The sequence below is a fragment of the Quercus suber genome, unplaced genomic scaffold (assembly GCF_002906115.3).
Source record: "Quercus suber isolate HL8 unplaced genomic scaffold, Cork oak 2.0 scaffold_607, whole genome shotgun sequence".
Lineage (NCBI taxonomy): Eukaryota > Viridiplantae > Streptophyta > Magnoliopsida > Fagales > Fagaceae > Quercus > Quercus suber.
Genome location: NW_027070050.1, coordinates 388,292 through 414,486, shown reverse-complemented (window position 1 = coordinate 414,486; position 26,195 = coordinate 388,292). Strand labels below are relative to the sequence as shown.

The window sequence follows — 26,195 nt, the reverse complement described above, 5'->3', positions numbered from 1 at the left end:
ATGGATGCTGAAAAACTGGTCACGTCTATGTTTCTGATAATTCTTTTCTTCCCATTATGCATATCCCTTGACACCTTAACATCAAACCAATCCATAAGGGTGGCCAATCTTTGATTTCCAAAGAAAACAATTTTATCTTAGGCTTCTTCAGCCCCGGCAACTCTAGCTATCGGTATCTTGGTATTTGGTATGTCAAAGTGACAAAACAAACTGTGGTGTGGGTTGCAAACAGAAATGATCCTATCAATGATTCCACCGGAGTTCTCTCCATCAACCAATCTGGAAACCTTGCTCTCCATGACAGTCACAACCATCTTCTTTGGTCTACAAACGTGTCTGTCCAAGGGATAACCTCCTCTGTTGCTCAGCTTCAAGATTCAGGAAACCTGGTATTGGTCCAGGACAACAACAAAATGTTGTTATAGCAGAGCTTTGACTATCCTACAGATACTTTGCTTCCAGAAATGAAGATTGGGTTGAACAGGATAACTGGGATCAACAGTTTCTTGACATCTTGGAAGTCACAAGATGAACCTGGAACTGGGAACTACTCCTTTAAGCTGAATCTTACTGGCTTTCCACAATTACTCTTGTATGAGGGTTCAACCCCACATTATCGAGCAATTCCACGGCCATGGAACACACCAGTATCCGAACCCTCACTCGGTTTTACCTCAAATTTTGTTAACAATGAAGATGAGATATTCTACTTCAGCTCTCTTGATGACCCCTCCATCATTACAGCTCTGGACTTTTGCAACTACTTACGTGGAATGATGGTGATCGTCAATGGAAGCAAGTATGGTCAACACCAAAATTGTGTGATAACCATGGAAACTGTGGTGCGTACAGAATATGTATTGTTGACAGCACTACTAGGTTTGCATGTACCTGTTTGCCAGGGTATGAACCCAAGTCTCTTAGAGATGGTTCTGAGGGATGTGTGAGAAAGAAGTTGGGGTTGTCTATGTGTGGAAATGGAGAAGGTTTTGTGAAGGTGGCACATTTGAAGGCTCCTGATACATTTGATGCAGCTTGGATGGACATGAGTATGAGTAGCTTAGAGTGCGAGCAGGCATGCTTGAGGAATTGTTCCTGCACAGCTTTTATCAATTACAATACTAATGGTAAGGGATTCAGTTGCTTATCATTTTATGGTGAACTGATCGGCATTTTAGAGTTTACAGATTATGGGTGGGATCTAAATGTTCGTGTTGATGCGACCGAGTTAGGTAGTCTTCTTCTCTAGCTCTCATTTTCCTAAATATTCATTTCTGTCTTTTTCACTCTATGGATTACAGTTATTTTTGTTCCCTGCAGCTAAGTATACAAGGAAGTCCAAAGGTTTTCTTGGAAAGAAGAGGAAACTAGCTATTACAATATTGTCTGTTGTTGTACCATTGTTTTTGGTATCCTTGCTAGCGAATATGTGGCTAATGAAGAAGAGGAAAACGAAAGGTAACAAAACCACTTGCATTGTATTGTTCACACACACACACATATATCTTTTGATAAGTAACACACATATATATATCAAGAGTCATTTAGACTAGTCCTCCACATGATGAGAGGTGTAAAACCGCTCCATAGTGAAACTATAGTGAGCAATTTCTTTCTACATGTTAGGACAGTGAAGAGAAAATTGCATAATCAATCATTAAATTTTACTGGTACCAAAGACTATTTGGAGGGAAATGAGCTTGAGGACAGTAGCAGGCATCCAGATTTATCGATTTTTGATCTAAGCTGCATAGCTGCTGCTACTGACAATTTATCTCCGACCAACAAACTTGGGCAAGATGGTTTTGGTTCTATTTTTAAGGTATAGTTACAATTCATAATGACGTTGAATGTTGATATCTTGCCTATATTCTATTCTGTTTCATATTCCATTATTGTGAATGCACAGTAAATGAGTTTCATAAGCCAAGACATAAGTGATTGAAGAATCAGACTGTGGTATTGAACTCAATTGCTTTGAACTAATTGTTATGACTAGGCTTAATTTCCAATCATGAATTCAGGGTCAATTATCTAATGGACAACATATAGCTGTAAAAAGGCTATCCAAAAGTTCAGGGCAAGGAATAGAAGAATTCAAAAATGAAGTTATGTTGATTACAAAACTTCAACATAGGAATCTTGTCAAAATTTTTGGCTGTTGCATTCAGGAGGAAGAAAAGATGTTGATTTATGAGTACATGCCAAACAAAAGCCTGGACTCCTTCATTTTTGGTACGTTTTCTTTCCAAAAATTTATTGCATGCATATGTTTTACTTTCTCTGTCATATATGTTGAATGAATATATTTGAAGTGCATAAAACCGCATATTTCAACACTATGTATATCACATTTTGAATACATTGAACCGAATTATTGTTGTAGATCATACAAGAAGTTCATTGCTAAGCTGGAGGAAACATTTTGAAATCATAATTGGGATTGCTCGAGGGATTTTGTATCTTCATCAAGACTCAAGATTAAGAATTATTCATAGGGATCTTAAAACCAGCAATGTTCTACTTGATGGTGAGATGAACCCCAAAATTTCGGATTTTGGCATAGCACGTATAATCAAAGGGGACCAAATTCAAGACAAGACAACTAGAGTTGTCGGAACATAGTAAGTATCACTCAAACACATGCATGCATGTGTGCATTGAGACTTGCACACTTGCCATACATACAACAAATAAAGGCCTATGCAAACTTTAACATTTTCTTTAATATTGTTCACATACAGTGGTTATATGTCACCGGAGTATGTAATATTTGGAAAATTTTCAACCAAATCTGATGTCTTTAGTTTTGGTGTCATATTGTTGGAGATTGTGAGTGGCAAGAAAAACACAGATTCTTATCAGAACCACCCTTCCTGGACTTTAATAGGGCATCTAAGTAATAGAAAACAACAATCTTTACTATTTGCATTTATAATACAACCCATTTATGGATAATGCTACAACTCACACAGGTTTGGGAACTTTGGAGGGAAGATAGAGCCTTGGATATAGTTGATTCATCAATAAATGAGTCATTTGTTTCCCTAGAAATCTTGAGATGCATTCAAATTGGGATCTTATGTGTGCAAGAAGATGCAACAGATTGACCAACAATGTTGGCAGTTCTTCTCATGCTGAGTAGTGAAACAACTCTTCCTTCTCCGAAACAAACTGCTTTCATTTTCAGAAGTGCTACCAATGATTTTGAATCAATCATAGGAGGGGAGCTTTATTCTATAAATGACATGACAATAACCAAATTTGAAGCTCGCTAAAGGCAAAGATTCTAGATAAGCTACATCTAATTTGCTTCTATAAGGATTCTAGTTAGCTGCATCTAGATTGCTTCTATAGGGATTTGTAGGACAAATTAATATTTTACTCATAAATATTTGAAATGTCTCTTTATGATTAGTGAGACATTATTTTTAATTTCAATATAGTAAAACTTGTAATAACAGTATGACTCATAAATTAATGTTGTCTTGTGTGGCAACCGAAAAGCCCATGTAAAGCCCATGACACAAAACACTGTGACAAAGAGGCCATAAAAATTGCAAACAAAACAAAGGTTTTTTTTTTTTGGAGCCAAGATAAGCAAGGAGCGTAAACACCCACCGGCTTGTGTTCTTTGTAACGAAACCCAACTCCATTGTTGAAGAAAAATGCGAGCTAAGAGAGAGAGAGAGAGTTGAGACTTGAGATTGTACTGTTTGCGCTTGCATTGTGGCATTTTTGAGAAAGAAGGATGGGTCACTAAGAACAGCACCCAACAGCAGGTGAGTGAATCAATCAGTGGTTGTAGGGTTATCCATGTTAGTTAATGTTTGTAAGGATCCCCCCTCTTTGTGTTGTGTTTTATTTGTGTGTGTGTGTGAGATTTAGATTGGTAATAGATTAAGTTGGAGAAGAAATTATGCAGCCAAAGATATAAAATTTGGGGTTTTGGCCTGGGCTCTGTCTTATGCTAAAGGGTGTGGAGGAGATTGCTGTTGCTGTCAAAGTCACCATGGGTCCTAATCACACCATTCCTTAATTCATATTTCTGACCAGTCTTTTATAATGCCTCAATAATAAGTTTGACCAGCATTGGTCTTTCTACTCACATTAGAACCAAAAATCAATCATTCATTTAAGATTTCCATATCTGCTTTCTTCATATAGCATATTTTGCAATAGATGGGAAATATGGTATAGTAAATGAAGTGAATATAGGGTCCGTTTGGATAGCACTTATTGTTACTGAAAGTTGATAAAAACTGATTGTTGCTGAAAACACTGTAGCAAAATAATTTTTAAATGTGTGAATAGTGTTGTGGGACCCACTTTTAATATTAAATATTGCATGAACAGTGCATGAACAGTACACGCACAGTACATGCACAGTAAATTTTGTCCCCCGTGCGGGAAAAAAAAAAAAAAACACACACACAAAACGTAACTTTACTTTGAGTAAGACAAAGTGCTATCCAAACGCAGGCATAATGTTACACTATTTGGTCATGAGATAACTGTTAATCTCACAGCTCCAACCCAATATGCCAATCTCAACCCATTTTCTAGATCCCTCATTCGCCAACCTATTAAGTTGCTCTAAAACTTAAGAAAAATATATTTAAGAAAAGTTTAAGATAAGTATTGTGATATTTTGTCACACCCCAAACCTAAAAGGGTCCAAAGCATAAGAAATACATCCCAAAAGTACCTATAGATTTTTCCTTTTTGACAATTCAATCCAAACAATTCATACCAAGTACCAACATCAAGAACTTTCATAATAATTTTATTAAAGATACTTCCAAAGTAAGTCAAATCTTTATGCAATAATTACAAGGACCATTGGCCACAAAAGAATGGAGGTCTGAATTAACTACATATAATCATCTTGTTTCTAAGATGGGATAAAAGTCATCACCAAAATCAGTTACAAAACATTTGTGCAAAATATCCCTGGTGTGTGCAGCTCCAACACTTGGTTAGGAGTCTCATACTCCTAAGGTCTATAATACCAAAAGTCTAGCCTCCAAAAAGTAGTTGCCTATCTACTATAAGCCATAACATGTAACTCAAAAGGTTTTTGCCTAATCTGTAAAAATTCATAATTAAACAGTAGTGAGACAAAGCTCAGTAAGTAGCAATGTTAATGTGCTACTGGCCATGTCACAAAGACTGCAAGTACCAGTTACAGGCTACCATGTCACAGAGACTCAGGTGCCATAATATAATCCACCATGTCACAAAGACTTAGGTGTTGCACTATTGGCCGTGTCACAAAAACTGCAAGTACCAGTTATCGACTACTGTGTCACGCAGACTCAAGTGCCATCATACCAACATCACAAAGATCCAGGTATTTGGCTGGGTAATCACTAGGAAATCACAATTGCCATGACATGAGGTAAGGTGTCATAAAGAGCTGGCAAGTTTATATAATCAAGTTTCGTAACACATTTCTATTAAATTTGCATAATTTCCAAAGATATTCCTATCTAGTAGGATTTGCCACCCACTTGTAAAATGACTTCCCACCCATTTGTCAAATGATGCTTTCCAATTCTTTAAATTATCCAATTATTTGTAATATCCATTATAATTGAATCACATCAAAGCCAATCTCCTAGAATTAGTAAAAACTTCGCATTATTACCACATTATATATATATATATACACACACATTACACGTTTTAATTAGCTACTTACCTTGCAAGACCGCATAAAATCCTAGCTTCCAAGTGCTCCAACAAGAATTAGTTAGAACCTAAAGAAAAGGTATACAAGTTTATCAAGACAAGTTTGAAAAGTTAAGTAACTTTAATCTCCCCTAGAAACAGTTCACTTAACAAGCCCAAACTTAGAATGTTGGGCATATTTTATTAGCTCCTTTGAGGCCACCCTCTTACCCATCACAACAAGACAATAAGGCATCAAAACCGCCAAATCTTAGCTATAGAAAACCTCAAATGGCCACCATTCATTTAAATAAATAAAAACACTAAGCCCTTCATCAGAATATGTTCACCAAATCAAAACTCTTAAGGCTTAATCATGTGAATATCACTTCAAAAGCTTAGATCAACAATATGAAAATCTATTTAGAGTTTTTACCTTAATAGTTTGAGATGAAGGAGCCTAGAGATTCTTATGAAGTTCCTCGGTGAATCTCATCGATAAAAAGATGGTGGTGGTGATCCGATGGAGTGGTGGTTGGTAAGGGTGAGAGAGAGATGGAGGTGTATACGTGTGTGTTTTTGTGTGAATAAAAGAAAGCAAAGTGGGAGAGAAGGCCTTAGGTGACCGGTCAAGAGAGAGTGAGAGATATTTTAAGAGATTGTGCGGTATTTTAAAAAAAAAATATCTGCTAGTCAGCGAAAATTGATGCCTAGAATGCCTACAGTCCCTCGACGCAATTCTGAACTTCTGACTTATTGACTTGACCCAGCATCCATTTTCTTTTCTGCAAGGAGGCTTCAGAAGAATCCTCAATCAAACCAAATATCAATAAATTTTTCCCACCCCATATTAAAAAAAAAAAAAAAAGACCGCTGCACACAAACATGGATGCTGAAACCATGGTCATGTCGTTGATTCTGCTCATGCTTTTCTTCCCATTTTGCACTTCCGTTGACACCTTAACACCAGACCAATCCATCAAGGATGGCCAGTCTTTGACTCTCAACAAAAATAATTTCGCCATTCCACCTTAAAACTTTTTATTGAAAATAAAAAAAATAAATAAATAGTACAGATAAAAATTAGTTTATAGGTAAAAATTATCTTAAATAGTATATTAATACCCATAAATAATAATAAAAAATTAGCAAAAAAAAAAATAAATAATAATAAAAATAAATTAAATAATAAAATAAATTAACAAAGATTACAAACAAACACGTAGTCAATTGTGTTACACTTTGTGTTTGACCGGTCAATAAAAGAAATTACAAAATCCATGTGTTTTATAAAATTGATGCTTGAATGCCTCCGGTCTCTTTGTTTGAAAAAAGAGAGGCGTGTAGTCCTAAAAGAAACAATTAGTCAGCGATAGGGATCAGAAAGAGAAGACTTCATAATTTTCTCTCTCTCCCTCCTTTCTTGTAGTAAGACTTCATGCCCACCAACCACCCCCTCCAAAAAAAATATATATATTATTTTTAGTGAAAGACCACTGCACACAAACATGGATAGTGAAACCATGGTCGTGCCATTGATTCTGATCATGCTTTTCTTCCCAGTTTGCACTTCCGTTGACACCTTAACACCAGACCAATCCATCAAGGATGACCAGTCTTTGATTTCCAACAAAAATAATTTCGCCTTAGGCTTCTTCAGTCCCGGCAATTCTAGCTACCGGTATCTTGGTATTTGGTTTGTCAAAGTGCCAAATCAAACTATAGTGTGGGTGGCAAACAGGAATGATCCTATTATTGATTCCTCCGGTGTTCTCTCCATCAACCAGTATGGAAACCTTGTCCTCCATGACAGTTCTAACCGTCTTCTTTGGTCTACAAATGTGTCTGTCCAGGGGACAACCTCCTCTGTTGCACAGCTTCAAGACTCAGGAAATCTGGTATTGGTTCAAGGCAATAACGAAAAGGTTATATGGCAAAGCTTTGATCATCCTACAGACACACTGCTTCCACGCATGAGGCTTGGGTTGAATCGAATAACTGGATTAGACAGGTTCTTGACATCTTGGAAGTCACAAGATGACCCTGGAACTGGGGACTACTTCTATAAGATGAATCCTACTGGCTCTCCACAAGTCGTCTTGTACAAGGGTTCGACTTTATATTGGCGGACAAGTCCATGGCCGTGGCCCACATCATCATCAGCAGCAACATCCTCATCGAGTTTGAAGTATTATTCTGTTAACAACGAAGATGAGGTATCTTACGCCTACTTTTTCGATGACGCCTACATCATTTCTAGAGTAGTGCTTCACAACTCTGGATTGCTCCAGCTCCTAATGTGGAATGATGGTGATCTTCAATGGAAGGAATTCTGGTCAGCACCTAAATACCGGTGTGACAACTATAGACACTGTGGTGCATCTGGTAAGTGTGGTCCCGAGTCTGCCAGTTTTAATAGGTTTGAGTGTACTTGTTTGCCAGGGTATGAACCCAAGTCTCCGAAGAACTGGTATCACAGAGATGGTTCTGAGGGTTGTGTGAGGAAGCAGTTGGGGTTGTCAATGTGTGGGAATGGAGAAGGGTTTGTGAAAGTGGAGCTTTTGAAGGGTCCTGATTCAGTTAATGCAGTTTGGATGGACAAGAGTATGAGTAGCTCAGAGTGCGAGCAGGCATGCTTGAGAAATTGCTCTTGCACAGCTTTTGTCAGCATAAATATTGATGGGAAGGGGAACAGTTGCTTGACATGGTATGGTGAATTGAATGACATTTCAGAGAGTTCATATGAAAGGTGGGATCTAAATGTACGTGTAGATGCAACTGAGTTAGGTGGCCTTCTCCACTTGCTAGTATTTTTCGTAAATTTTCATTTCTGCCTATTTCACCTTACAAAATCATGAACCATGTTTTTTTTTTTTTTTTTTGGGGTCCTTCAGCTACTTACACAAGGAAGTCCAATGGTTTTCTTGGCCACAAGAGGCAGCGGGCTATTTCAATAATTTCTCTTATGGTGACATTGTTTCTGGTATGCTTGATAGGCTATATGTGCCTAATGAAGAAGAAGAGGAAAACATCCCTCTCAAAAAAAAAAAAAAAAAAAGGAGGAGAACAAAAGGTAACAAAATCACTTCCATTGTATTGTTCGCACAAACACACAGGAATATATATATATATATATATATCAAGAGTCATTTTGGTAGACAACTTGAGCTATATAAATGCTCAATTGCAAAATTATAGTCAGCAATGTCTATCAATCTATCAATATGTTTTAGGACAGTGGAGAGAAAATTGCACAATCAATCATTATATTTTACCGGTGCCAGGGACTATTTGGGGGGAAATGAGCTAGAGGAGAATAGTAGACATCCAGATTTATTGATCTTTGATCTAAGCTGCATAGTTGCTGCCACTGACAATTTCTCTCCAATCAACAAACTAGGACAAGGTGGCTTTGGTTCTGTTTTTAAGGTAAAGTTACAATTCATAATGGCATCGTTGAATGTTGATATCTTGCATATTTTCCTTTCTTTTTCAATTTCCATTATTGTGTGAGTGTGAATACAAGAAAATGATTTACATGATCTAGGACATAAGTTATTGAAGAATCAAATTGTGGCATTGAACTCAATTGCTTTGAACTAATTGTTACAACTAAGCTTAATTTTGGATCATGGATTCAGGGTCAATTATCTAATGGACAACAAGTAGCTGTGAAAAGGCTATCCAACAGTTCAGGACAAGGAATAGAGGAATTCAAAAATGAAGTTACGTTAATTGCAAAACTGCAACATAGGAATCTTGTCAAGCTTTTTAATTGTTGCATACAGGGGGAAGAAAAGATGTTGATTTATAAGTACATGCCCAACAAAAGCTTGGATTTCTTCATTTTTGGTACGTCTTCTTTCTATTAATCTATTGCATTCATCTGTTTTATTTTCTTTTATTATATATATTCAGAGAATATTTTTGGACTAGATAAAACCAAATATTTTTACACTATTTAATCACATTTTGAGTATTCTGGAGTTAAATTTCATTGTAGACCATACAAGAAGTTCATTGCTTAATTGGGGGAAACGCTTTGAAATTATTATTGGGATCACTCGTGGGATTTTATATCTTCATCAAGACTCAAGATTAAGAATTATACATAGGGATCTTAAAACTAGCAATGTTCTCCTAGATGGTGAGATGAATCCGAAAATTTCAGATTTCGGGATAGCTCGTATATTCAAAGGGGACCAAGTTCAAGACAAGACAACTAGAGTTATTGGAACATAGTAAGTATGCATGTGCACACAAAGCCTTGCACACTTTCCACACATATAGAAAATGAAGGCCTATGCAAACTTTAACTCTATTTTTAATACTATTCACATGCAGTGGTTATATGTTACCAGAGTATGTAATATTTGGGAAATTTTCAACAAAATCAGATGTCTTTAGTTTTGGTATCATATTGTTGGAGATCATTAGTGGCAAGAAGAATAACAATTCTTATCAAACACACCCTTCCCTAACTTTGATAGGGCATGTAAGTAACAAAAAAAACAACAGTCTTTTCCATTTGCATTTATAATACAACTCTTTTGGATAATGCTATAAACCATAAAGGTCTGGGAACTATGGACAAAAGATAGAGCCTTGGATATAGTTGATTCGTCGATTACTGAGTCATTTGTTTCTCATGAAGTCTTGAGATGCATTCAAATTCGGCTCTTATGCATGCAAGAAGATGCAACGGATCGACCAACAATGTTGGCAATTCTTCTCATGCTAAGTTGTGAAACAACTCTTCCTTCTCCGAAACAACCTGCTTTTGTTTTTAAAAGACCTACCAATGATTTGGGATCAGTCACAGGAAAGGCGTTTTATTCTATAAATGACGTGACAATAACTACATTTGAAGCTCGCTAAAAGGTAAAGATTGCTGCATCTAAATTGCTTCTACAAGGATTTATGGGAACAATTAACATTTTACTCCGTTTATAAGAACAAATATAATTCTTATTCTCTTTTCTTCTTTCTTTCCTTTTGTACCGGGTGATCCAAAAGTAAAATATAAGTGTTAGAGAATATAGCCTACTTCAGTGGACTGTACTTTCCCCTAACCTCTGAATATATATTTAACTGCAATGTAAGCCTCATATGCTAATAAGTAATAATTGAAACATATTAGAGAATGATATAACATCCAGGCAATTTCCTATGCTCCAAGCATAAGAACTTTTAGGAAAGCTAAAAGGCAAACATGCAGTCTGTGGTGGATAGTACTGTAGGAACAATGTTCTCTTAATTTTTCAAGTAAATATCGTCGTCATAATCAAATGACAGGACTGTGTTTGCTGTTTATTCTCAATTATTAATAGCTTATTTAATCTAATCACCTGAAACCCTTGGATATTTTGATTTTGTAATGTATGTCAAGTCCAGGTTTCATAGGCCTAAGATGCAGCTCAAAAGAAGACTGTTGTTTATGAGTAATTCATATTTTGGACATCCATTCAATCGATTGAAAGATGATTTTTGAGGGATGTTGAATTTGATAGTGGCTCAATGCATTGAAAATTGTGAAACCAAAATCTAATTATGTGAATCAAGTAGATTGCTGCCTTGTTTTCACTCCCTACTTGACATCATATAAAAGGATTATTATGGCATGACTTCAACAAGAGGTTTAGAGAGAGAGAGAAGGCCTAAACTTCATTTTGATCAACCTATGATTCAAAAGTCTTTATTCAACAATGGAGTTGGTATTTTGGTGATCAAGAGCTAAAGTCACAGAGTCTATTATCTAAATACGTTGCAGTAGAGAACAAATTTTTATGGTGGTCCTTGGAGTCGTTTAGAGGGTCTAATTGTGATCACAGATGCAGATCGTGAGAGAAGGGAGAGAACGGATTCATAGGGAAGAGTCCAAAAGGTCTGAAACTGGGCTGGGGTCATGAGAAATGAGAGAGAAGGAATTCATAAATTGGTTTTGAGGTGGCTTGTTTGTTTGTATTAATTTAGTACAAACCCAAAAATAAATTGTATTATTCTAGAACAAAAACTATCAAAGAAAACGAAGAGATAAACACAGAATCATGGGTTTGTACAATGCCCTTAAGTGTTTGACAATGTCTTTTTAATGGCTTAATGCACATACTCTTTAAAGGGTATGTTTAATTTTAGCGAAGTATTGTGCCTCTCACACTTGGCCAAACAGAATTTTTAATTATACCAAATTATTTATTAATTCACAAAATTGGATTCCCATAGTAATATGAAGGATTTTAGTGTCCCACTTGAAAGTTCAGTTTTGATTATCTGTACAAGCTATTCAATAGCTACCTAATGATGAAAATTTGTGATCTTTGCTGAGATTTGGTGATGCAAAGATTACGACAGAGAAGAAACTAAGCGAAGAAGAAAATTGAACAGAGACTAAGAAATCTTAACTAACTTGAGATCAACTCTAGCAAACTAAACCGACTCATAACAGCTTTTTTAACGAACTCACTATAACGGCTACATAAGATGACACCGTTTGGTGCTTTACACTTAAAAAGGCTTTGTTAAAACGTCATCATTTGTACCAGTAGTAATATCACGTTGATAGGCCACTCTGTTTTAATGACGGCACGTGAGGCCTAATAAGAAAACCCATAGTTTGATTATTATTATTATTATTATTATCAAGGTTAAAATGGAAGTTACATCTTTTAAGTTTTCAGTTATCTGACTTTACTTTCATTTAATTGAGTTTTTTAAATTTAAAATTTATTCAATTTAGATATTTTGTCCAATTCCGTAAAAATAAATGTCATTAAATATACAATTAACTAACGGAAAAATAATTACCACATAAAAAATCTATAAAATTAACAAATAATTTTATTTTTTTTTATCTAAAAACAATATTTTTTTAATGACATTTTTTTAACAAAATTGGATAAAAGACTTAAATTGAATAAATTTGAAAATCACTAACTCAATTGAACGAAAGTAAAGTTAAATAATTGAAATACCAAATTTGAGATTAATTAGCATTTTAGCCTTTTTTTTTATTTATTTAATATTATTTTTCATGTACATTTATGCTGCTTTGCGGGTTCTAATTAGTTTAACTGTTAAAGTCTAAAATGGTTGAACAAGAGATCTAGGTTCAATCTCCGCTTACACTAAAAACCAATTGGTATCTTAGTCTGATTATAAAAAGCTATCATCTTGAGCAAAAGTCATAGGTTCAAAATCTCTAAAAATATATAAAAAAATGTTGCTTCTGTTGGGCCTAAAACAATGTTACCACCACACCATTTGTCACACCCTAAACCCAAAAGGGTCAAAAGAATGAAAAATTAAGCCTTCAGGAGATATTGTAGAGGATTTTTTTTATTTTCTTTACATTTGATAAAATAAATAAATATACTGATCTCTCCACAATATAAGTTAGAGCTCTATGACACACTTGCAAACAATACAAACTACAAATTATGTGTCTCCAAATATACATGAAACTCTAAAGCTCCAAATAAATAAACACAAAGTCACGATCCTCTCTAAGATACGTAACCTCAGCAAAAAATCTAGGCCTATCATCCCCAAGTCTAACAAACCTCAAGAGCCCAACCTTCAATAGAATTAGCTATGGCCTTAAATAATTTAGTAAGTTGAGTCACCAATAATTTATAGCACAAATCTCCCACTTAGCATTGTACTTCAATCACCACCAACAAACTAAGCTCCATACCCGACGTATAGCTAATTTATTTGTAAAACTATTGGAGAGTGGAATGAGTTAATGACGTAGGACAACCACACACACAATAGAATAAGAAGATAAATCCTAAGAGTCAGCACTTAAGGCTTGCTTGGAGTCAGCACCAAGCAAAACTGGAGTCGGCAACAGTGAAAGAAAACGAATGTTTTTTTTTTAATAATTCTCAAAACTGTTCTACAATAATCCCAAAAAGTGTTTAAATAGCTAACAATAATAAGGCATAAAGAAACCCTAATTATTAAATGTTCGGGCTTGCTTAAACTCAAGCCCAATAACTGATAGGCTCCATCCATAAGGCCACAGGTTGGGCCGTCTTCTTTCTCCTATACGTGCATGTAATTGGAGGCTTGTACCTCGTGTCTGCACCAACTCCCCCCCGGGTGAGAAGAACTCGACCCCGTCGAGTGGAAATCTGAAGAGCTCTGATAGTACTCCAGCAAGTCAGGATCCAGTCGCTGTAGCTCATCTCGAATAATCCAAGTGCAATCAGAATCTGGTCGCCCTCACCACCGGACTAGGAAACGGTGAACTCCTCCATCCCTGGTAGAAACAATCTGCTCATCTAAAATAGCATCAATAGATTCTTTATGTGCATAAGGTAAATTTAAGGGTAGAGGGGTGGGAATAGGGGCATCAATAGGATCAGGCAACGACTCATCAAAAGGGGTATCAAGAATAGCTGTAGGGCTTTTATAAACAACTAGATCCTCAATATTAAAGGAGGAGCTAATACCATAATCATGGGGAAGGTCAATGACATATGCATTTGGGCCCATTCGTTTCAATACCTTGAATGGTCCGGCACTACGAGCCTGCAATTTTTTAACGATCCCAGAAGGAAACCGTTCAGGTCAAATCCGAATCATGACATAATCCCTTACCTGAAACTCTGCATGACGCCGATAAGTGTCAGCATGAATTTTATATTGAGAATTACTTGCCTGAATTTTTTTGCGAATCTCATTATGCAAATCATGAATATGTCGTGCAAATGCCTCAGCAGACTCAAACACCCTAACATGTGGGGACATGGGCAAAAGATCTAAGGGCTTCCTAGGTGTATATCCATGCACAACCTCAAAAGGACTAGCGCCTATAGACCTATTGACAGAGCTATTATATGCAAGTTGGGCTACAGGAAGAATTGAATCCCAATTCCGATTGGCTTCACCCACTAGACACTGAAGGAGATTGCCTAGACTACGATTAACCACCTCAGTTTGACCATCAATTTGAGGATGAAATGCTGTGGAAAATTTCAATTTGGTGCCTACTAAATGCCACAAGGTCTTCTAAAAATAACTCACGAAGCGAACATCCCTATCAGACAATATGGTCTTGGGAAGACCATAAAGTTTGACAATCTCATCAAAGTAGAGCTTTGCAATCTTAGAAGCATCAGAGGCCTTTGAGCATGGTAGGAAATGAGCCATCTTAGAGAAGCGATCAACAACTACTAGAATGGAATCATGCTTCCTAAAGGTGTGGGGCAAACCTAACACAAAGTCCATACTCACATCTTGCCATGGGCGGTCTGGCACAGGTAGAGGCGTGTACAGGCCAGTGTTTTGATTGCGATGTTTGGCCAGTTAACAGGTACGACAATGACCAACTATCTTGGCAATGCCCCTTTTAAGACCAGGCCAATAGAATTGACGTTCCACTTCCTCAATTGTTTTGTCTCCGCCAAAATGACCTGCAAGGCCTCCCACATGTATCTCCCAAACTAGGAAATCTCGCACTGAAGATCGAGGGATACATAATTGGTTGGCTTTGAACAAGTAACCATCTTGAAAGGTATAATCATCCAGGATTGGTTGTGGGGCATTACTTAGGCTAATGTAGAGCTCCCCAAAATCTGGGCATGACTCATATTCATCCTTAAGTCGCTCAAACCCAGTAACCTTAACACTCATGACAGATAGCAAAGACACCCTTCGACTTAGCGCATCAGCAGCCTTATTCTCAACTCCCGCCCTATGTTTCACCACAAAGTAGTAACGTTGCATAAATTCAACCCAACTACCATGCCTAAAATTTAGCTTCTTTTGGGAATGAAGATAGTGCAAAGCCTCATGATCAGAGTAGATGACAAACTCTCAAGACAATAGGTAATGGCGTCAATGCCAAAGAGCTCGAATAATGGTATAAAACTCTTTGTCATAGTTGGAGTACTTTTGCTTAGCGTCATTCAATTTCTCACTGAAATAAGCAATTGGGTGGCGCTCTTGACTAAGTACTCCTCCTATACCAATACCTGAGGCATCACATTCCACTTCAAAAGGCTTGGTAAAATCAGGGAGACACATGACAGGTGCTTCAGTCATCTTTTGCTTTACCTCATGGAAAGCCTTAGTAGCAGCTTTAGTCCAAACAAACTCCCCTTGCTTCATGCAGTCAGTGATGGAGGACATGATGGTACTAAACCCCTTGATGAATCGGCGGTAAAAGAAAGCGAGCCCATGAAAGCTTTGAATTTCATGGATATTCTTGGGCTCGGGCCATTCCACAATTGGTTGAACCTTTTGGGGGTCGGTAGAAACTCCCTTAGAGGATACTATGAAACCTAAGAAGATAACTTTATCAGTGAAGAAAGAGCACTTCTTGAAGTTGCCATATAAACTCTCCTTCCTAAGGGTAGCACAAACTTGAGTTAGGTGGTCTAAGTGTTACTCCCTAGACTTACTATAGATGAGGATGTCATCAAAGTACACAACCAAGAACTTTCCCATAAAAGGCTTGAGCACTTGAGTCATCACTCTCATAAAGGTACTAGGAGCATTGGACAATCCAAAAGGCATGACCATCCACTCATATAAACCATCATTTATCTTGAAGGCAGTTTTCCACTCATCACCAGAACGAACCCTAATTTGATGATAACCACTTTTTAAGTCTATCTTGGAGAAGATCACTGCTCCAGCCATCATATCCAACATGTCATCCAATCGAGGGATAGGAAAACGATATTTCACAGTGATCTTGTTGATGGCACGACTATCAACACACATCCTCCAAGTTCCATCTTTCTTTGGGGTCAAGAGTGCAGGGACTGCACAAGGACTCATGCTCTCACAAACAAAACCCTTCCTAAGTAGTTCTTCTACTTGCCTTTGCAACTCGGCATGCTCTGCGAGGCTCATCCTATAGTGAGGCAAATTAGGTAGGGTCGCTCCAGGCACAAAATCTATGGCGTGTTGTATGTCACGCATGGGTGGTAAATGATTAGGGAGTTCCTCAGAGAAAACATCCTTAAATTCCTGGAGCACTAACTTCACTTCTTCAGGTTGCTCCTCACAGGGCTCTCCATGAACTTCCCTGGCAACTAAGACAAACACAATAGATTCTTGAACTACTACCCTTTCAAATGCCTTAGGGCTTATGATGTTCAGGTCTTTCGCCTTTGGTGCTTCTTTCTTTTTGCTCATGTCGAACGGCTTGGGTTTTAAAGGATTAAGCACAATCTTCTTACCCTCAAACATAAATGAGCAAGAATTAGATCGCCCATATAGGGTGACATCTAAATCATAAAGCCAAGGTCTTCCTAAGATAATATGCCCTACATCCATGGGAATTACATCACACCATATTTCAGCCTTGTAGGTGAGGAATTGAAGTGGGACAACACATCTTTCTTTTATGGCTATGGAGAAAGTATCCACCCAAGAAACTTTATATGGGTTAGGGTGAGGGGTCAATTTCAAGCCTAGGCGGGAAACAACATTAGAGGACACCGCATTAATGCAACTCCCACTATCTATAATAACTTTGCAAGTTTCGTCTCCGCACTTAGTGTAAGTTTGGAAGATGGCACTCCTTCGCCAATCATCAGTGTCTCTCTGCTCTGCCAAAGCACACCTTACCACATTCACTCTAAGGACACCAAAGTCCTTGAAGTTATCAACCTGGGGAGAAATGACTCTAATGCATGAAAGGTAGCTAGGATCATCTTCCCATTTTGCCTCAACATCTTAGGTTCCTTCAACATTTGGATCATACACTAGCTCCTTAATATCTTTAACCTTTTCATCATCTTCTTGAATGACAAGGGCCCTAGAGGGACACCTAACTGCGATGTGTCCAACCCCATTGCATTTGAAGCATTGGAGGCGAGAGCCTAATCTTGAAGGCTCATTGACCACACCTTTTCCTTTGTCCTCTTTTTCTATAGGGGTACTATTAGGGTTGACCTCAAGGGGTAAGGCAAGTCTAGATCTACTACCAAAAGGTTGAGGGTTGGTGGGAACACTCCGGGGCTCAAAACGTTGCTAAAAGATAGATTTGGATGCTAATTCACAATTCCTAGCAAGCTCATATGCTTCTCTTAAGGTAGTGACTCCTCGGGTGATAATCTCTCCTAGTAGGCTAGCATTTAAACATTTCTTGAACCTATTGAGTGTAACAACCTCTTCCTCGACTATTTGAATTCGTCTCTTGAACTCCTTAAACTTCTCTATATATTCAGCCACAGGAGTATTGCCTTGCTTTAGGCGATCCCATTCCTCAAGAAGGGAGCTCCTATAAGTTGAAGGGAGATAATTTTTCGAGAGTGCATTCTTCATCTCAAGCCAATCAGTAATGGGGGGCTCACGTTGTCACCTAAGGGTTTCCTCAAAGTCTTCCCAGAAAAGGTCAGCTCTTCCAATTAACTTTATCCTGGCATACCTCACTTTCTTGTTTTCAGCCCAATGGTAATAGTCAAAGAATTTCTCCATTTGACGCAACCAATCAGTGAAAACCCATGGGTCTAGGCAGCCATCAAAGGTGGGTGCTTCTATTTTTTCCTTAAACATCCTATCATCATAATCCCTAGGGCCATTGTGATTATAGTGATCAGGTTCAAAGTTTGGAGCCCTATTAAGGTAACCAAAGTTATGTTGCCTAAGCATGTTATCTCCTTCATGGTTAATGGTCTCTTGTTGAGATGCTTCAATTTGCTAACCCTATCCAGTAAATTATGGAAACTTTTTGCTAGTTCATCTATGGTTTGCTCTAAGGAGGTCCTGGACTCAGAAGTGGATTGATGTTCAGAGTTTGACATGATGCGACCACTACGTAGATGCATGCACACTATATCTATGAATGCAATTGAGATTCACAAAAGCTCAAGTAACCAATTCTCAATGTAAAATTAAGGTCAAGCAAGAGTGCATGTAGGGATTAGATCAATGAATCACAGTAATAAATTGCAGTCAAGTAGTGACAGTATTCATAATATTAAAAGATAGTCCAAATAAAAGTCAAATTCCAATAAGCCCCAAAATTAATAATGAGAATAAGATATTTCAAAGAAATTGTTTTTTTTTTTTAAAAAAAAATTTTAGAATAGGTACTGAAAGAAAGCACGAATAATAAAATAGCTAACTTAAGCACAAAATGGGTAGGCCAGTAGGGTATGGTGGGACATGCACATAAAAAATATAAAGACATTATTTTTCAATAAGACAAATTGAATCCACCAAAAAGAGAGGAAGAATTATACCCTTGTAAGAAAATTGCACAATCAATCATTATATTTTACCGGTGCCAGGGACTATTTGGAGGGAAATGAGCTAGAGGAGAATAGTAGACATCCAGATTTATTGATCTTTGATCTAAGCTGCATAGTTGCTGCCACTGACAATTTCTCTCCAATCAACAAACTAGGACAAGGTGGCTTTGGTTCTGTTTTTAAGGTAAAGTTACAATTCATAATGGCATCGTTGAATGTTGATATCTTGCATATTTTCCTTTCCTTTTCAATTTCCAGTATTGTGTGAGCGTGAATACAAGAAAATGATTTACATGATCTAGGACATAAGCTATTGAAGAATCAAATTGTGGCATTGAACTCAATTGCTTTGAACTAATTGTTACAACTAAGCTTAATTTTTTATCATGGATTCAGGGTCAATTATCTAATGGACAACAAGTAGCTGTGAAAAGGCTATCCAACAGTTCAGGACAAGGAATAGAGGAATTCAAAAATGAAGTTATGTTAATTGCAAAACTTCAACATAGGAATCTTGTTAAGCTTTTTGGTTTTTGCATTCAGGGGGAAGAAAAGATGTTGATTTATGAGTACATGCCCAACAAAAGCTTGGATTTCTTCATTTTTGGTACGTCTTCTTTCTATTAATCTATTGCATTCATTTGTTTTATTTTCTTTTATTATATATATTCAGAGGATATTTTTGGACTAGATAAAACCAAATATTTTTACACTATTTAATCACATTTTGAGTATTTTGGAGTTAAATTTCATTGTAGACCATACAAGAAGTTCATTGCTTAATTGGGAGAAACGCTTTGAAATTATTATTGGGATCACTCGTGGGATTTTGTATCTTCACCAAGACTCAAGATTAAGAATTATACATAGGGATCTTAAAACTAGCAATGTTCTCCTAGATGGTGAGATGAATCCTAAAATTTCAGATTTCGGGATAGCTCGTATAATCAAAGGGGACCAAATTCAAGACAAGACAACTAGAGTCATCGGAACATAGTAAGTACACATGTGCACACAAAGCCTTGCACACTTTCCACACATATAGAAAATGAAGGCCCATGCAAACTTTAACTCTATTTTTAATACTATTCACATGCAGTGGTTATATGTCACCAGAGTATGTAATATTTGGGAAATTTTCAACAAAATCAGATGTCTTTAGTTTTGGTGTCATATTGTTGGAGATCATTAGTGGCAAGAAGAATAACAGTTCTTATCAAACACACCCTTCCCTAACTTTGATAGGGCATGTAAGTAACAAAAAAACAACAATCTTTTCCATTTGCATTTATAATACAACTCTTTTGGATAATGCTATAAACCATACAGGTCTGGGAACTATGGACAAAAGATAGAGCCTTGGATATAGTTGATTCGTCGATTACTAAGTCATTTGTTTCTCATGAAGTCTTGAGATGCATTCAAATTGGGCTCTTATGTGTGCAAGAAGATGCAACGGATCGACCAACAATGTTGGCAATTCTTCTCATGCTAAGTTGTGAAATGACTCTTCCTTCTCCGAAACAACCTGCTTTTGTTTTCAAAAGACCTACCAATGATTTGGGATCAGTCACAGGAAAGGGGTTTTATTCTATAAATGACGTGACAATAACTACGTTTGAAGCTCGCTAAAAGGTAAAGATTGCTGCATCTAAATTGCTTCTATTAGGATTTATGGGAACAATTAACATTTTACTCCGTTTATAAGAACAAATATAATTCTTATTCTTTTTTCTTCTTTCTTTCCTTTTGTACTGAGTGATCCAAAAGTAAAATATAAGTGTTAGAGAATATAGCCTACTTCAGTGGACTGTACTTTCCCCTAACCTCTGAATATATATTTAACTGCAATGTAAGCCTCATATGCTAATAGGTAATAATTGAAACATATTAGAGAATGATATAACCTTCAGGCAATTTCCTGTGCTCCAAGCATAAGAACTTTTAGGAAAGCTAAAAGGCAAACATGCAGTCTGTGGTAGATAGTACTGTAGGAACAATGTTCTCTTAATTTTTCAAGTAAATGTCGTCGTCATAATCAAATGACAGGACTGTGTTTGCTGTTTATTCTCAATTATTATTAGCTTATTTAAGCTAATCACCTGAAACCGTTGGATATTTTGATTTTGTAATGTATGTCAAGTCCCGGTTTCATAGGCCTAAGATGCAGCTCAAAAGAAGACTGTTGTTTATGAGTAATTCATATTTTGGACATCCATTCAATCGATTGAAAGATGATTTTTGAGGGATGTTGAATTTGATAGTGGCTCGATGCATTGAAAATTGTGAAACCAAATTCTAATTATGTTAATTAAGTCGATTGCTGCCTTGTTTTTCACTCCCTACATGACATCATATAAAAGGCTTATTATAGCATGACTTCAACAAGAGGTTTAGAGATAGAGAGAGCCTAAACTTCATTTTGATCAACCTATGATTCAAAAGTCTTTATTCAACAATGGAGTTGGTATTTTGGTGATCAAGAGCTCAAGTCACAAATTTTTATGGTGGTCCTTGGAGTCGTTGAGACCCTCTAAACGTCATCATTTGTACCAGTAGTAATATCACGTGGGTAGGCCACTCTGTTTTAATGACGGCACGTGAGGCCTAATAAGAAAACCCATAGTTTGATTATTATTATTATTATTGTCGAGGTTAAAATGCAAATTGCATCTTTTAAGTTTTCAATCATTTAACTTTACTTTCATTTAATTAAGTTTTCTAAATTTAAAATTTATTCAATTTAGATATTTTGTCCAATTCGGTAAAAAAATGTCATTAAATATACAATTAACTAATGGAAAAATAATTACCACATAAAAAATCTATAAAATTAATAAATAATTTTATTTTTTTATTTGATAACAATACTTTTTTTAATGACATTTTTTTAACAAAATTGGATAAAAGACTTAAATTGAATAAATTTGAAAATCACTGACTCAATTAAACGAAAGTAAAGTTAAATAACTAAAATGACAAAGTTTAGTTACAAAATTGGTTATTACCTTAGGCTACAAACTCACTCAATAAAATAAATATTACTGCATATTTTGAAAATCTAACTGTTGAATTGCATGTTCTTTACACTCTTAATACACATGTCAAATTTTGTGTCAATTGGATATTATTTACTATATAATCTATAAAATTATATTTTATGCATAATTTTAAATTACAAAAACTTGTAATTTAAAAATTTATTGATGACATAGCTATTAATCTTTAATTTTCTTGAAATTTTGCAAATATGGAGGATATAAAAAGTAAATGTAATCCAATGGTGATTTGTCAAAATTTACCTCCAATAAAAAAATATTGAGTGAGTTTGTAGTCTAAAGCTACAACCAATTTTGTAACTAAACTTTGTCCTAACTGAAATACCAAATTTGAGATCAATTAGCATTTTAGCCCTTTTTCTTAAATTATTTAATATTTATTTTTATGTACATTTATGTTGTTTTGCGAGTTCCAGTTAGTTTAACCGGTAAAATCTAAGATGGTTGAACAAGAGATCTAGGTTCAATCTTCGCCTACACCAATAACTAATTGGTGTCTTAGTTTGATTATAAAAAACTATCATCTTGAGCAGGAGCCATAGGTTCAAACTCTCTAAAAAATATAAAAAAATAAAATGTTGCTTCTGTTGGGCCTAAAACGATGTTACCACCACACCATTTGTCACACCCTAAACCCAAAAGGGTCTAAAGCATGAAAAATTGAGCCTTTAAGAGATATTGTAAGGGAATTTTTTGGTTTTCTTTCCATTTGATAAAATAAATAAATATACTGATCTCTCTATAATTTAAGTTAGAGCTCTATGGCACACTTACAAACAATACAAACTACAAATCATGTGTCTCCAAATATACATGAAACTCCAAAGCTCCAAATAAATAAACACAAAGTCACGATCCTCTCTAAGATACGTAACCTCAACAGAAAATCTAGACCTATCACGCCAAAGTCTAACAAACCTCAAGAGCCCAACCTTCAATAGAATTAGCTTTGGCCTCGAATAATTTAGTAAGTTGAGTCACCAACAATTTATAGCAGAAATCTCCAAATTAGCATAGTACTCCAATCACCACCAACTAACTAAGCTCTATGCACGATGTATAGCTAATTTATTTGTAAAACTGTTGGAGAGTGGAATGAGTTAAAGCCTAGTAAGTAGCATAATTAATAGGAGTAAGGGAAATGCAAATCTCATGATAATTAGCACTTTTACAAAACATGTTACACTTTGGGAGTTTCCACTTAATTTCTGCAAAACCAATCTTCATGGATAAAATGACAAGAATGATTGAAACCATATAGAACAAAGCTTTTCCAAAATATCTCCATGTAAAACTACATACTATATACTATGAGCAATAATAACACTGTTCCAAAACCAGAAAATCCAACCCAAAGCCCGAATTCAATTGTCGATACAAAGTTGGAAATCATTGCCGACATAAAGCTGAAACTAATCTACTGATATAAAGCCGGAACTCATTGCCGACACAAAATCGAAATTGATTCACCAACACAAAGCCAAAACTCAATAACCATCACAAAGATAGGTGCTAAGATACCAATGTCACATAGACTATAGTATTTAGCCAAGTAATCACCGGGTAATCACATGTCACAACCCAAGGGTAAAAACATAAAGAGCTCACAATTTACATGAAATCAAAACACAATTTAATTTCAAGTAGTTTCACAAAAACCTTTGAAATACCATACCCAATATATTCACAAGGTTCTCAAAACCTTCAAACTCATTTCTTGTCAAGAAGATATTGTATCAATTTTCCCAAATATCACAAGTCAAGATAAAAGCATCTTTAAATTTTGCAAATAATGCAATAAATCCATAAAATCCATTCTCTAGAATTTAATCAAAGATGCTAGTCTTTCCTATGCTAACAAATCATGCATTTTCCCATATGCAATAAGAAATATGATACACTTTCAATGCTTCATGCATTTTCTATAAATGATTAATAATAATAGTACACATGGTTTGTTTTAAGAAAGCCATGAATAATGTTCCAAAATGGGTTTAACTATGAAATACTTGAGTGCAATAATAATTATTTTTCAAAATTCCATTAAGAAGTTACTTACCTTAGAAGGCCAACCAATTTTACCTCAACCGGGCACCATGAAATCAACCAATCCCATCACTAGGTCCATCATCAAAAATCTCGGAACCTAGAAACAAAATGATCAAGCCTATAAATAACAATGCCCATCACAAAGTACAATCAAACTTGTCTCCATGGATCCAAAATGTCCCCTAAAATCAAATTGAGGGCCTAGAGCTTAGCTTAATTATCCAAAGGCACCTATTCCCAAAGAATACCAAATAAGCATACAAATAATCCAAAGGACCATAATACAATCAAAGCATTATAATACACTACCGCAAATAATATGCATTTATTAGATAACAATTCACTTAAAAAATGAGGTAGCTAGTCTCAAGAATTTCTTTTGGGTACGAACTAATAAAACCAAGCCATTATAACAATCTATATATTACTAAAAGCTGAAGCGTAGCGTTTAATGCTGCTGCTCTCACGTTGCGCCACATCAGCTGCCACGTCATTCTTTTTTTTCTTTTCTTTTTTAAAATATAATTTTCCTACAATTTTAAAATGGTTTTTACATTTTTCAGCCCTATAAATGCAGCCCACTACTTATTTATTTACTTCCACTATCACCTATAATAAATCTAGCCCACTACTTATTTATTTACTCCAACTATCACCCTATAATAAATCTGTATAATTTATTCAGTCTACTTCTTATTTATTTAGTTCTACTATCAAGCCCAACCCAAAACCTTTTCAGTTCAGCTTTTAGGTTTTTTTTTTTTTTTTTTCCTTTTCTTTAAGCTGAAAAGGCTCACACAAAACCCTTTTTTTTTTTGTGAGCCTTTTTTTTTCCTATAATTGTTTTTAACGTTTATTTTTTTAATATTTACACTTCTCCAACCTTTCTCTCTCCCTTACCATTTCATCTCCTCACTACTTCTTCAATCTTTCTCCCTCCTTTACCTTTTCATCTCCCCACTACCCTCTACATTAATATCATTCTTCCTCTTTCCCTTCATCTTCCTTTATTTTTGTCTTTTCTTATTCACACCCTCTTACTATAAATTTGTCACCATCTTTTCTATTCTATGCATAGTTTTTCCTCACAAAAAAAAGGTTCCCTCTCTCTCCCTCTCTCTCTCTCTCTAAAATTTTTGGTGGATTTTTTATTTTTCTTGCATCTCTACTTTAAGTTGATAATTTTTATATTCTTTAAAACTCTATTTTTGGTTAATGCGATTTAGTTTTTTTTTTAAGTTGTGATTTAGTTTTGTTTTTTAAATTGTTGTTGTTGTTTATTTATTTTTTATTCTCTTTGAATGTTAAATGTTATCCTATTGCGTTCTAAAGAATTAAATATAGCATATAAAAAATAATATTATTCTATTACATAGCATGATTTGGATAATTTGGTATTTATTCTATTACATAGCATGATTTTTTATAGTGCTCAATTTAGATGTTAAATTATGAGACTTTACTAATTTTTGTTTATTTTCTAATCCTTTGTGGTGGACAAAGTACTCTTAATAGTTGTACTAGAAGTACTTTATAATGCCATTTATTTAAAGAAAAGCAAAGGTTAGCCAAGCAAAGCTGAAGCGTAGCGTTTAATGCTGCTGCTCTCACGTTGCGCCACATCAGCTGCCACGTCATTCTTTTTTTTCTTTTCTTTTTTAAAATATAATTTTCCTACAATTTAAAATGGTTTTTACATTTTTCAGCCCTATAAATGCAGCCCACTACTTATTTATTTACTTCCACTATCACCCTATAATAAATCTAGCCCACTACTTATTTATTTACTCTAACTATCACCCTATAATAAATCTGTATAATTTATTCAGTCTACTTCTTATTTATTTTAGTTCTACTATCAAGCCCAACCCAAAACCTTTTCAGTTCAGCTTTTAGGTGTTTTTTTTTTTTTTTTTTTCCTTTTTCTTTAAGCTGAAAAGGCTCACACAAACCCTTTTTTTTTTGTGAGCCTTTTTTTTTCCTATAATTGTTTTTAACGTTTATTTTTTAATATTTACACTTCTCCAACCTTCTCTCTCCCTTACCATTTCATCTCCCCACTACTTCTTCAATCTTTCTCCCTCCTTTACCTTTTCATCTCCCCACTACCCTCTACATTAATATCATTCTTCCTCTTTCCCTTCATCTTCCTTTATTTTTGTCTTTTCTTATTCACACCCTCTTACTATAAATTTGTCAC

General features: G+C 35.6%; 2 protein-coding genes across 4 annotated transcripts; both read left to right on the top strand.

Annotated features, from left to right (window-relative positions):
• Positions 1–20,580, top strand: LOC112000789 (G-type lectin S-receptor-like serine/threonine-protein kinase RKS1). The gene is given in 13 exon segments (XM_065765097.1): positions 1–97; positions 100–741; positions 744–1,232; positions 1,321–1,458; positions 1,680–1,822; positions 2,025–2,235; positions 2,387–2,624; positions 7,160–8,460; positions 8,568–8,746; positions 19,284–19,367; positions 19,630–19,883; positions 19,987–20,137; positions 20,217–20,580. Coding segments are annotated over 13 exon segments (4,230 nt in total). The 3' UTR covers positions 20,520–20,580.
• LOC136061332 (G-type lectin S-receptor-like serine/threonine-protein kinase SD1-1) lies at positions 8,770–10,355 on the top strand. Of its 3 annotated transcripts, none has more exons than XR_010625639.1 (4): positions 8,770–9,102; positions 9,315–9,525; positions 9,677–10,168; positions 10,249–10,355. XR_010625639.1 is itself a non-coding variant. In XM_065765102.1 (3 exons), the coding sequence occupies exons 1-3, from the start codon at positions 8,878–8,880 to the stop codon at positions 9,913–9,915; spliced, it is 675 nt and encodes a 224-aa protein (XP_065621174.1). In that variant the 5' UTR covers positions 8,770–8,877; the 3' UTR covers positions 9,916–10,242. The 3 variants fall into 3 exon arrangements, 1 of the variants encoding a protein (XP_065621174.1); XR_010625640.1 differs by having other exon boundaries at positions 8,773–9,102; positions 9,845–10,168; XM_065765102.1 differs by lacking the exon at positions 10,249–10,355 and having other exon boundaries at positions 9,677–10,242.
• Positions 20,581–26,195: the final 5,615 nt, after the last annotated feature.

What these genes read in the sequence shown, in the direction of transcription:
- LOC136061332 (XM_065765102.1), top strand. Translation starts at nt 8,878, where the DNA reads ATGTCTATCAATCTATCAATATGTTTTAGGACAGTGGAGAGAAAATTG. An exon ending in GCTTTGGTTCTGTTTTTAAG is followed by an intron (nt 9,103 to 9,314) that starts GTAAAGTTACAA and finishes TCATGGATTCAG; the next exon opens with GGTCAATTATCTAATGGACA. An exon ending in CTTGGATTTCTTCATTTTTG is followed by an intron (nt 9,526 to 9,676) that starts GTACGTCTTCTT and finishes ATTTCATTGTAG; the next exon opens with ACCATACAAGAAGTTCATTG.